At 40.8% G+C, this 13,435-nt stretch overlaps 1 protein-coding gene across 9 annotated transcripts in view; it reads right to left on the reverse strand.

Moving 5' to 3' along the window:
• Positions 1–13,435, reverse strand: part of itpr1b (inositol 1,4,5-trisphosphate receptor, type 1b) — a 542,905-nt gene that overhangs the window by 381,346 nt on the left and 148,124 nt on the right. For all 9 annotated transcript variants that reach the window (XM_072280628.1, XM_072280634.1, XM_072280631.1 and 6 more), the window contains exon 5: positions 2,553–2,639. In XM_072280628.1, the coding sequence (XP_072136729.1) occupies positions 2,553–2,639 (87 nt within the window). The remainder of the gene's footprint in view (positions 1–2,552; positions 2,640–13,435) is intronic.

Consider the following 13,435-nt stretch of genomic DNA (forward strand, 5'->3'; position numbering starts at 1 on the left):
AATTTCAGTTTGTAATAGAACTAAAGCATTACAACTCAAAATTCTGCATAGAGCCCATCTGACTCCAGATCATCTCTCCAAATTTAAGACAGGGATTTCACCAGTGTGTTCTAAATGTAAAGGAAATATTGGAACTCTCACACATTGTTTTTGGACATGTCCCAAACTTCAGGCATACTGGAGTGATACTTTGGGCGAAATGGAAAAGATGCTGAAGATGGAGCTTGAACTGGACCCAGTGTCTTTTCTCTTGGGCCCACCCAGCAGTCGTATTATTAATGCACATCAGAAAAAACTTCTTAAATATCCTGACTTTTTGTGCGAGGACGAACATTGTACTTCGTTGGATATCGATAAGGTCCCAGGACTTTCTGGTTGGCATAAATTAATCATTGAATACATTCCTTTGGACTTCTTAACATGTATGGTACACTCAAAAGCAAATAGTTTTCATAAATCATAGCAACCTTTTCTACAATATGTAGATGTAGACCTGTCTGCTATAATAATAAGGACTTTTGTATAGGATGTGGTGGTGATGTCTATACTTGGATGGAAGTGTTCTGATAGCTGGTATCTGTGAAGGGAAGAAATGTAAATGTACCTGGAAATAGAAAATTTTGTTATGCAGAGCAAAAAAATATTTAAAAAACATTGCACTTGTCACCTCATGTCTAGTGTTGGAATCCAGAAAACTATCATAAAGTCCTTTTGACCTGACTGCAATGGTCAGGAGGGTAGCAAGGAAGAAAAGAAAGAAGAATCTGATGACATTTTGTTTTAAAGCAATGCGCTGACCCCTCACAAGAGGTCAGCATGCTCATAAAGTGTGTTAATTATAATGTTCACTCATTGCCAATGGATCTGACATGCCTGATATTGTGGGAGCTTGGATTAAATGTAATGAAATCAGGCCACAACTCTGGTTGTTATCTTTACTCGCAGGCAGGAAGTTGCACAAATAATGGACAGGAGAAACTAACTGGTCCATGCAATCTGTGCACCCATTACACACCCTTAAAGAGAGAAACAGAAATAAAGTGTGCCTGTGCAAGTGGTATTGTGTACCAAACATTACACACGGAAATAGTGGCCCAGTTTATTTACTCCATACACAGAAATTACATTACACCAAACCAATCTGTCACATACAATGCACACAACCAACCTTTCATGTACATACAAGTCATTTCTAGAGGATTCCACCAATTAGAAATTCCTCTTTAATCCATCTTTATGACAGTGTGATAGAAGATGGAAAAGTTGTTTCACTGAACAGTCACGTTATTGCAGATCCTGAGCTAAAAGCTCTGCCAGCTCCCAGAGTGAGCTGTGCTCTGCTGAAAGCTGAAGAAAGCTTGTTTTGACAAGTGTACTTGGTTGTTGCACCATTGCACTCGTGTCCTGGTAATAAACAGCAGCTGAGCATTTACAGATTTAGAGGCCAGTCTAAGAAAGTGAACACAATGACTGCGATCTACATGGACACAACTTCGATTTGATTCATCACATTTGGATGGAAGCTACATATTAACCTCAACTTGACCGACTTAATCTAGCAGGATTTCAGATCCTCACAGGTGATTCTAAGTTACTCATCCACATTTCTGAGATGTTACTTTAAGTTTTTCCTTACACTGTACTCGTGCACATGACTATGAACTCAACTTGATTTCTCTTCCATCTACTATCTTCAACACAGCTAGGGTGTAAACAGTGAAAGTACTTATTAGAAGTAACACTCAGAAGAAAATGTACCGTATGGTTAGATGAACAGTTACAATGCGCATTGAATCCTTTGCTCCAACCCCAAACTTAACAGGGATCTCATTAAAAATGGCTGGTCACTGATACATAGAGACCTAATTACAGACTACCGTGAGGATAGAGGAGTAAATGGAACATGTGGCTGAAGGTGACAAATTTCCACTTGACAAAAGGAGCTGGTGAATTTCATGCTAATTCACAGAGAATGGCACAGTGGATTTCAAGAGCTAAATAACCTTTCCCGATTAATCAGTAGATGAGGGAGCATTTTTAAAAAAAGGCAAAATTTAAATAGTACTTGGTACAAGCCCAATTATCAAGTTTCTGATCATGCTGAGCAGTTTGCAACTGGTCTCAGACCTTTTACTGGCATGGTTGATGCGCTTAGCATGGTCCATTTAAGTCAGATTGCCCATCCCTATTAAGAAAGCTATGTACAGATAAATCCATTTAAAAAAGCACTATGTAATTTAATCAAGCTGAATTGAAGCTCATTGTAAAATGTTTATTTTTACAAGTGCACATCAACCTGTTTAAGTGTGTCTGATCATTGGAGATGTAGAGGCAGTGGGAAAAGCCATCAGCAGCATATGCTGTAAAGTGCCATCACAACAGTCTGGAGGCAGAGTCTCAGATCCCACCATCTTAATTGTATTAATGACACATACCACTACAATGATTGCGATAGCTGTGGGATATGAGGAGCTACACGGCCATGGGGCAAGAACAGAAGCACAATGGAAGCATGTTACGGGCATGACACCATCAACCTGTCTTGTACTTACCTGAATAACATTGCCATATTGAATGACTGTGCCAAGTAACTTCCGGTTTTCCGATTCATTCTGCTTCTTTTCCAGATCTGAAGCATGCTGTAGAGACAGGTACAAATATCAGTGACTGCCTCAAACCTTCAATTTAACCCAAACATACAATGGCTTGGACAGGTAACATACTAAAGCACACAAGCCAATCATCAAAAGTGCCATGGAAACTGTTGGCTAAACTGGAGGTAGGAAGAATATTGCAAAGGTAGGAAAAGTGAACCCTTGGACATGTTTAGCTTCAACTACTTCTTCCCTCAGAACCGTGAATTCCTTTGGCTGTTGGCAACACAAAAACTCCTGGAATTGCATTTAAATTTCAATAAATGAGAACTTTGAGTGGGTGGGTGGTAGGGAGGAAAGGGGCTTGATTTCCTGTTGTTTTGTTGTGGTTGCTTGCATTGTTCTGCTGATCATTGTGGGCGTGTTATATTGGCACGAGAACGTGTGGCAACACCTTTGGGCTGCTCCCAGCACACCCTTAGGTTACATTGGTTGTGACCAGAAATAACGCTTTTCACTGTGTTTTTCAATGTATATGCGATAAATAAATGAATCTGAATGCTACTACACTAATGCCAGCAGAGGCCTATTGATAACCCTGGAAGAATCAGAATGTGTACCCACTCTAAGAACTTTAGATGTACTAGGGCTGGTACACTGGCATAGGGCATATCAAGGTGCAAGACTTCTGTTTGACCTCTATTACATCTTAAGAAAGAGCTGTACAATTAGTGTTGGGGGTTGTAATTATTCTTCAATGTCACTTGCATATTACCAATCACAATGCTGCTACTTGATGAAATGTTCTGCATATAATTTGGCTGCTACACTTCGAACATCACATAGTGACTGGCTTTACAATGTACTTTTGAACCTCCCGAGATCACAATGGAAGCTTTATTTTCCCACTTATTTTGCTGTTAACTTTTAAAGATGATTGTACTACACTACATTTTGCAGAAATGGCCAGATTCAGATTTATGAGGGCAAATACAAAAATGCTTTACTGCAAATTGAACAGAAGATTGCACTTGTTGGGGAAAGTGTTATGAAATCTAATGTTTAATATTACCAGAGACAGAATGGATATTTACGCAGTAAGAAAATACTGCTTTATCACACCTGGAAACTGGAGCGCAAGTGGCATACAAGCCAATCACCAAAAGCACTGCAGAAACTGTTAACCAAATTGGGGGGGGGGGGGGGGTAAAAGGTGGAAAGTATATTGTACAGAGCTGAAGCTTTGCAACATACAAAATTGCCAGAAGTATATGTCATAAAGAAAATGAATTCCTCCTCCCTAATCACAATTACAAAGAACACAAAACTTATTGGACAGGCGTTATCCACCCATCTGGTTCACTCATGTTCTTCAGAGTAGATAATCTGACTCATCTCTCCCTCAGTAACACTTTTAAACATTCTCCACCAAGCAGCCCAGATCACCCAGTTGTACCACAACAAGAAAGTTACTACTTCAGTTCGACGCAGCAATTTAACACGAAGATTAAGCATGTGCATGTAAGCATCCTTCAAAACAAAAAGCTTTTTTGTAAAAGGCAGTACTTCACACTGACTTGACCTGGCAAACATCACTGGAAAAAAAATCAAATACCTGGACAACACACACAAATTGCTGGAGGAGCTCAGCAGGCCAGGCAGCATCTATGGAAAAAAAAAGTACAGTCGATCTTTTCCATAGATGCTGCCTGGCCTGCTGAGTTCCTCCAGCATTTTGTGTGTGTTGCTTGGATATCCAGTATCTGCAGATTTTCTCTTGTTTGTGATCAAATACCTGGATTCTGGTTAATTGGGACACATTGGGGCCAGTACATTTTGGCCCAATTGAGCAGCTGCCCCAATTAGCCGAAGTTTCATGAAACAGTTAAAAGGGTATTAAAAAGAAACTGAGTAACAAATTATGCCAACTAGTGGAATGGTACCGCAGCAACAACTTGGCACTCAATGTCATTAAGACAAAAGAGCTGATTGTGGACTTCAGGAAGGGTAGGACAAAGGAACACATACCAATCATCATAGAGGGATCAGAAGTGGAGAGAGTGAGCAGTTTCAAGTTCTTGGGTGTCAAGATCTCTGAGGATCTAACTTGATCCCAACATATTGATGCAGTTATAAAGAAGGCAAGACAGCGGCTATACCTTATTAGGAGTTTGAAGAGATTTGGTATGTCAACAAATATACTCAAAAACCTCTATAGTTGTACTGTGGAGAGCATTCTGACAGGCTGCATCACTGTATGGTATGGGGGGTGGAGGGGCTTCTGCACAGGACTGAAAGAAGCTGCAGAGGGTTGTAAATTTAGTCGGCTCCATCGTGGGTACTAGCCTACAAAGTACCCAGGACATCTTCAAGGAATGGTGTCTCAGAAAGACAGTGTCCATTATTAAGGACCTCCAGCACCCAGGGCATACCCTTTTCTCACTGTTACCATCAAGTAGGAGATACAGAAGCCTGAAGGCACACACTCAGCGATTCAGGAACAGCTTCTTCCCCTCTGCCATCCGATTCCTAAATGGACATTGAACCCTTGGACACTGCCTCACTTTTAAAAAAAAATATATGTAGTATTTCTGTTTTTGCACGATTTTTAATCTATTCAATATTTGTAAACTGTATAGAGTATACTGAATAATATTTACTTATTTTATTTTTCTTCTATATTATGTATTGCATTATGTATTATGTATTGAACTGCTGCTACTAAGTTAACAAATTTCACATTACATGCCAGTGATAATAAACCTGATTCTGATGTATTGAAAGGCAAAAACAGAAGAATTAGAACTAACCAATAACACTGATGTACTATACAATGGTGTACAAGCTCCCAATAGTCAAAGGAATTCAATGCTGTACTATTTGCCTGATTGACTGTAAATGAGCAAAATCAGCGCAGACACCTAATGCATATTTATGACTTTTATGACTGCTTTCATACAACGATTCAACAATTGCATCCTCCAAATCTTCTTTTTCATTGCGACATTCAAACTGATTGTCAACACCTTCAAATTATTTGTAGTTCCTAACTTGAAGACTGAAATAGTTTCATTTTCACCTCTTGGCCATTTCTGCCATCTCCAACCCTGAATGCCTGAAACTACAGTGAGTAAAACAGCTCTGGATGGTCTTACTACTCATTTCTTGCCAGCTATTAATGACAAAAATCACTGCTTTTTGAACATAAACACACACAACTCACACTGTTTAAAAACCATTTGCCCTAAGCATAGTATAATGTCTAATGGCCACAACTGCATGTGACTGACACTAGTTAGGACCTGTTTGGCAACTGTCTCCTGCCCCAAATGGCATAGTGTCCCAAATAAAAAGAACCCCAATATTTTCACGATTAGATTTTGTTCTTCACGAGTTGTCCCAAAGTAGTAGCTGCCCCAAATAACCAATGGTCCAATTAACCAGAATCCACTAATTTTCAACATTCACAGTCTAAAATGATTAGCTAAATGTTGGGGGGGGGGGGGGATGCATGTGGGAGATTCTTTTCACTCCTCAGTACACTCCAAAGTGTACTTTGAATGCATGGTTGCTGCTAGAATTTAGGGAAACAGAGGTGATAATGTTTCCCTGTAAAAAGATATTATATAATGACTAAGCAGCTGTCTTCAGTAACATCAGTTCAAAGATAAATACCAGCCCAAACATAAGCAGAAGCTCCCTATTCTTCTTTTACCAGTGCCACGCAACACTAAATTTCCATACAAAAGTGAAGTATGAGCCTTGGTTTAACACTTCATTCAAATGTCAGCACCTTAGACAGTACAGCAGCTCTTGATGACTGCAGCTAATGTCAACTATTTACATACAAATATCTCAGAAGCTGGAAAACTTACATCTCAGACTCCATGGCAACAGATCTTCCAGGTAGGTTTTGGCGTTACTGACACACATTAGTCAGGAGTCCGTAGAAAACTTTTGACTGAGCCATTTCAAATTATGTACTACTTATTTGTCATCAATGTGTGTATACACATCATCAAAATGGAGAAGCCACAAGAAATTTGCATAATTTCAATCAATACACACAAGGACCCCCATCATCCAGGCCATGCTCTCTTCTCACAATTATCATTGGACAGGAGGCACAGGGGCCTTGGGTCCTACACCAACAGGTTCAAGTACAGTTATTCCCCTTCAACCAACAGAACCAGTATGGATAACTTCATTCACCTCAAGTCTGAACTAATTGTGCAACCTATGGTCTCACTTTCAGGGACTCCCCAACGGCGGCACAGTCACGTGGTGGTGAGCTCGCCAATATTACAGCTTGGGACTTTCCGAAGTTCAGAGTTCAACTCGGCACCGTGCTCTAAAGAATCTCTGTACATCCACCCCATGAAAAATGTGGATTTCCCCTGGGTGCTCTAGTTTCCACCCACAGTCCAAAGATGTACCAGGTAGGTCAACTGATCATTGTAAATTGTCCCATGATTGGGTCAGGCTTAATCAAGTTTCTTTCCCCCCAGGGATTGTTGGGGCGGTGTGGCTCAAAAGGCCACTCTGCACTGTATCGCTAAAATAAAAGTAAAATACAACTCGTTCTCGGTGTTATTTATTTAGTAATCTAATTTATTATTGGCACAATTTGCACATTGGAAGTTTGCCAGTATTTGTTATGTATAGCTTTTCACAAACAATAGTATTTCTTTATTTTCCTGCAAATGCCCGCAAGAAAATTAATCTCAAGATTCAGTTGAGATTCATATGGTCACATACTCAATGTCATTTGTCAACAAATGCACTTTGAACTGCAGCTAGTAGAGATGCTACTTCACAATTCCAGTGAAAGATATTCAATCATGACTGTGTGTGTGTGTATGTGTGTGTGTGTGTGTGTAGTTTGTACATTCTTCCCGAGACTGCACAGTTTCCCTTGGGTGCTCCAGTTTCTGCCCACCCCACAAGACAGGGAGTTTTTAATTGTTTTCACAAAAAGCCCTCATGTGCAGGAGTGAACTGCAAGCGACTGCTTAATGGTTGTCTTGCTCCTATCCTCTGTTTCTAATATAGAAAAGATTGCCTTGGATGAAGTTCACACATGTTGTCACAGACCATAATAGATGATGAAACTGCAAATGCATCTTTAAAGAAAATCTCATTCACAACTGTGTTACGAAATCCAAAGCTAAGACAGACACAAACATATACTGCGTATTCACCCAAGTTTATTTTTTCTCTAGACTCTCCAAATCATTACTATCTCCAGTAGAGGTCACTGCCTACCAAGATATACAATCCATAGTGTCAAAATTGCACAATAAGAAATTTAGTATAGCTGGTTTGTAATGAGTCTAGAAACAGCGGTTTGTAATGACAGATCTATCTCCTCAATTCCCTGCCTAGTCCAGTCACAAGGAAGCACTGAGACCACGGCTCACTGGAGCAATGGATCAAAGACTCTGGAAGGATTTTTATATCCAGCAGAGGCTTGGTCAGAAACTGAATTCTTTGCTCAATGTTTCTCATTAGCTTTATTCTGGAATTATCCCCTTGCATTCCTGTATTCTCTCTCACCGCAAATTCTTAAAAGTTACAGATTCAGAGCATTTACAGCACAAAATTAAGCCCTTCATCCCAACTCACCATGCTAATCTATGCTAATCCTATTTGCCTGCATCTGGCCCATATCCTTCCAAACCTTTCCTATCCCTATACCTGTCCAAATGTCTTTTAAATGTTCTAATTGTACCCAGCTCAATCATTTCCTCTGGCAGCTCATTCTAGATACCAAGCAGCCACTGCACAGGAAACGAAAGCTTGCCACTCACATCTCCTTTAAATCTCCTCACTTTACATCCATGTCACCCATTTTTAAACTCTCATATTCTGGGGGGGAGAAAGACTACCTACCCTAACTATTCCTCTCAAAATCTCCAAAGGTTACCCCACAACCTCCTTTGTTTCGGGGGGGGGGGGGGGGGAGTCCCAGCCTATCCAATCTCTCCCTGTAATTTAAGCACTCCAATTCAGCCAATGATTCTGTGACTCTTCTCAGCACCCCCTTCAGCATAATCACATCCTTTTCATATCTTGGTGGCCAAGATTACACAAAACACACCAATTGTGGCCTAACAAACGATTCGCACATCTAATATTGCATCCCAACTTTCACACTTAATGCCTTGGTTGATGAAGGAAAGCATAACAAACCTTGTTTACCACTTTCAGTGTTGCTACCATGTTCTGATTATCTCCAGGTTTCACTGCTCACTTATCCTACTCCGGGCTCTTCCATTATATCGTATCCTGGTTTAACTTCTCAAAATACAGCACCGTGAAGAAGTCTTAAGCACATTATATGAATATAATGGCCATAGCTTGGGTGCCCAAGACTTTTGAACAGTGTGCAGTAATTTTATGTATTGCACTGTACTGCTGCTGCAAAAGGAAAATAAATTTCATGACATATGTGAGTGATGATAAACCCAATTGTGGGAAGGGAGCAAAGAGAGGGGAATAAAATTTGGGAAAAAGGAGAAGGGAGAGGGCAGACAGCAGGAAGCACCCACAATTTGTAATGATCAATAAATCAATTGTTTAGAACCAAATGACTTGCCAAGTGTCTCAGAGCTGGTTGTGTCCACACCAATGCAAACCCCCGCCCCAGCACTCCTCTGCCAATTGTCCCACACCCTTCCCGTGGTGTTCCACCCTCACCATTCCCAACATCTTTTGTTCCCACCAGATTAACAAGCTCTTTCTCTGCTCCACGTAGACAATGACAGTCCTGTGCAAAAGTCTTGGCACCATTGCTAGGTATACACGTGCCAAAGACTTTTACACAATACTGTACTTCACTTTGCATTTGTCTGAAATAACTTTGATCAGCTATTCCCTTGCGCATTTTGCCAGATGATCTACATCATGGATGAACATTTTAGACATCCTTCCTCACTGTCCACTATACCACCAATTTTGCTGGCATCTTAGACTAATTATAGCACCTACGTTCTCTTCCAAATCATTAATACATATGGCAACCAATAGACTGGCCGAGATCTCCAATCCGAAGAGCACTTCTTCACTACCATCCTCTGTTTCACACCAGCAAGCCAATTTTGCATCCAAGTTGCAATCTTAACCTGGATCTTCAAGATGCCTTATCCAAGGAGTCTTCAAGGAAAGGTGTCTCAGAAAGGTGGCGTCCATCATTAAGGACCCTGACCACCCTAGACACTCTTCTCATTGTTACTGTCAGGGAGGAGATATAGAAGCCTGAAGGCACACACTCAGTGATTCAGGAACAGCTTCTTCCCCTCTGCCATCCGATTCCTAAATGGACATTGAACCCATGAATACTACCTCACTTTTATTGGGGTAAAAAAAGTGAGGTCCTACCTCACTTATATTATTTCTGCTTTTGCACCATTTTTAACTTAGCTATTTAATATACACATATATGCTAACTGTAATTAATTTATTTTGTGTCATTTATTGTACTGCTGCCACTAAGTTAACAATATATGCCAGTGATCTTAAACCCAATTCTGATCTCATGTATATTGACCTTCAGGACCAGCCCATCTAACAGACCACTGTCAACAGCTTCATTAAGAGTAACGCAGAATCATCCACCATAATGCCCTCATCAATCCCCTTGGTCACCCACTCAAAAAATTCATGAGGCACAATTTCCAATGAACAAAGCCACACTGACCACTTCTAGGTAATCTTAAACATTCCAAATACAAATAAATCCCATCTTTCAAATCCTTTTACTAACTTTCCACCCACTGATCCAAGGCTCACCCTAGTTTGTCCTTGCAGCCCTTCTTAAAAAAAAAGGCACAACATTAACCATCCTCAAGCATTTACCTATAGCTAACAAAGATGCAAAAATCTCAGTAAATACCCAAGCAATCTCCTCCCTTGCCTTCCACAATCACATCCCGGGGATTCATCAATCCTTATGTGCTTTCAAGACCACTAATACTTCCACCTTTGCGATGTTGACAAGCTTCAGGATGTCAGTATTCTTTTCCGAGCTCACTAGCTTCTATGTCCTACTCCATGGTAAATACAGACAAGTCGCATTTAAGACCACACCCACTGCCTCTGGCTTCATAGATTACTGCAATGTTTAATGGGGTTGACTTGTTCTCTGGTTAGCTTTTTGCTTGTAATATACTTAGAAAATCTTCTGTGATTCTCATTTATCTTGTCTGCCAGGGATCCCCTGTGTGCTCTTCCCATTTCCTTAAGTGTTCTCCTACATCCCTTATACTCGAAGGATTCATCTCCTGACATATGCCTATTCTCATCTGCAGACCAGAGCTTCAATATCCCTCATCACCACAGTCCCTAATCCTGCCCAACCTTACCCTTCTTACAGAAAGATTTTCAGAAGCCTCCCAAATAAACATGTACCATTTGTCAGCCATTCTTGTATCTACTAACAACAGCCTCTTCCAATCATCTTTTGCAAGTTCCCATCAAAAATCAAAGCCAGCCTTCACCCAATTTAGGACTTTGAATCACGGGCCAGTCACATCTTTTTCCATAACTATCTAGAAACTAATACAATTAAGGTCACTTGTCTCAAAGCACCAACACATCAGCCATTTGCCCATTTCCCAAGAGGAGAATGAGTGATGCCACTTCTCCAGTCAGGCAATCTACATGTTTCTTGAGAAAACTCCCTTCACATGCACACTCAGCTTTACCCAATCCCTTAACACTATAGCAGTCCCAGTTAATAACAGTGAATCGTGTAGTAGAACACTATAAAAACAATGTGGTTCATTCTGCCAAGAGTCACATCCATTAATTATTTCAGGATTCTAATAATCATGCACATAAAATATCTTCTAATTATCTACTATATTAGTACTGGGTAATGCTTCATAATATATTGACTAATGCAAATATTTTTATTAATTGCCCCTCAAAGAATTTCCATTTATATACAAGCACAACATTTCCCAATTTTTCCCTGAGTAATTCTCTGAATGAAACACTCTGGTATGATAATGGTATATGTTTCCTATATGTCCCATATTTCTTCCGTTATGGGATACACAATCTTCAGCCAAACTATGGCCTTACCAACGCATAGAATTGATTCACTACCATCTAGAACTTTCATTTGGGCATCCCACATCTGAGCAACACAAACTTATTTCTCTGTAACTTTCTTCAAACACCACCTGGAAAGAAACCAACAGTCAAGGGCCTTAATTTGTTTAATACAAGTTTCTTGAGGCTACTTTTTATTGTCTGAGCTTAGTACCATTTTCTTTTTTGTCATCTGTTTAGCAAATCATTTACTGATTTGACTTCAATAACGAAGTTATTTTCTCACTTTCAAAGCTATTCTGTATTTAGGACTGAGTAAATTAACATTCCACCACCCCCTCTGCCTGTAAAATCTGTAACACGGATGAGCCATTCAATGTCTTGACACAGTTCCAGTTCCACAAAATATGGTTAAAATCGACGTACAGGAAAAGAGATAAACTAAGCTCTGTGAGACTCTTCTCAAAGTGATGACTAGCCTCTGACTCTTGGTTACAAAACCTAATCCAATCCCAGATTTTAATATTAACAAGCAGTTTAGCTAGGCCTTTTATTAATGATGTTGACAACACATTAATCAGGGGTACAGGAACCTGAAGACTCACACTCAATGTTTTAGGCAATAGCTTCTTCACCTCTGCATTCAGATTTCTGAACATGCCCTGGAGGAGGAGCAGATGGTGGTGCAACGGCAGTGCGCACAGCCTCTCCGGTGATGAATATCTGTTATCTGTCAAGTAGGGGACCGTGCACAATTCTGATTTGATGGAGACGGATGTGAGAGTACGGGGGAACATCTGGAAAACTTCTGAAATGCCTGCTTCACTGCCGCTGCTACTGTGTGGTAACCGGAATCTCCGGAGTAGAAGGCCCCGAAATCCTCGGCTTTGCTTGTTTCAGCGGCTGGGGCGAGGTCGAAGGTGCTCGGGAGGCTGGTCGGAGACTCTAAGTTTTCGTACGGATGGACTCAGTGTCGGCTGTGGTCGGCTGCTTCCAAGGCATCGGCAAGTTGACAGTGCCTGGAGGTTTATGGCAGGGAGTTTCTCCCTTGTGCCGCCTGTTATCGGGGACTCGGGGACTTTTGAGACTTTATTTACCATGCCCATGGTTTGCTCTTCATCAAATTATGGTATTGCTTTGCACTGCTGTAACTATATGTTATAATTCTGTGGTTCGGTCAATGTTAGTCTTTGGTTTGTCCTGTTTTTCTGTGATATCACTCCGGAGAAACATTGTATCATTTCTTAATGCATGTATGCATTTCTAAATGACAATAAAAGAGGACTGAGTGTTCTCATAATCTAAAAATTTATAAACACTATCTCGTTATTCCTCCATTGCACTGTTTAGATTTTTACTGCAAATTATAGTAATTTGTTAATGCCTGCACTGCTGCCACAAACTAACAGATCACAGCTAATATCAGTAACAATAAATGTGACTCTGAAAACACTGTACTTCTCTCTAGCTATCCATCCCATAGGATGATGATGGTTCCTTTCAGTCAGTTAGTGGGGTAGTACCCCACTCCTCAGAAAGGAACAGCGTGTGCGTGAGTGGATGTTAGGTGAGTAGGGGGTTGCACAGGTCCAGACCCACCCTCTCAACATCCCCTCCCGGATCCAGCAGCATGGTGGGGTCCAAGACGGTTGGGGGAAGTTCTGTTGCAGTGCATGGCCAGACCAAGCTTCGATGCAAGGGGTGCCCTTTCCGCGCTTCACAGCACGTGTTCGCTAGATGGCCGTTGACCCTATGAGAGGGTTCATCCATCCTTTGACAGGTCT

This window comes from Mobula birostris, chromosome 16, assembly GCF_030028105.1.
Source record: "Mobula birostris isolate sMobBir1 chromosome 16, sMobBir1.hap1, whole genome shotgun sequence".
Classification (NCBI taxonomy): Eukaryota; Metazoa; Chordata; class Chondrichthyes; order Myliobatiformes; family Myliobatidae; genus Mobula; species Mobula birostris.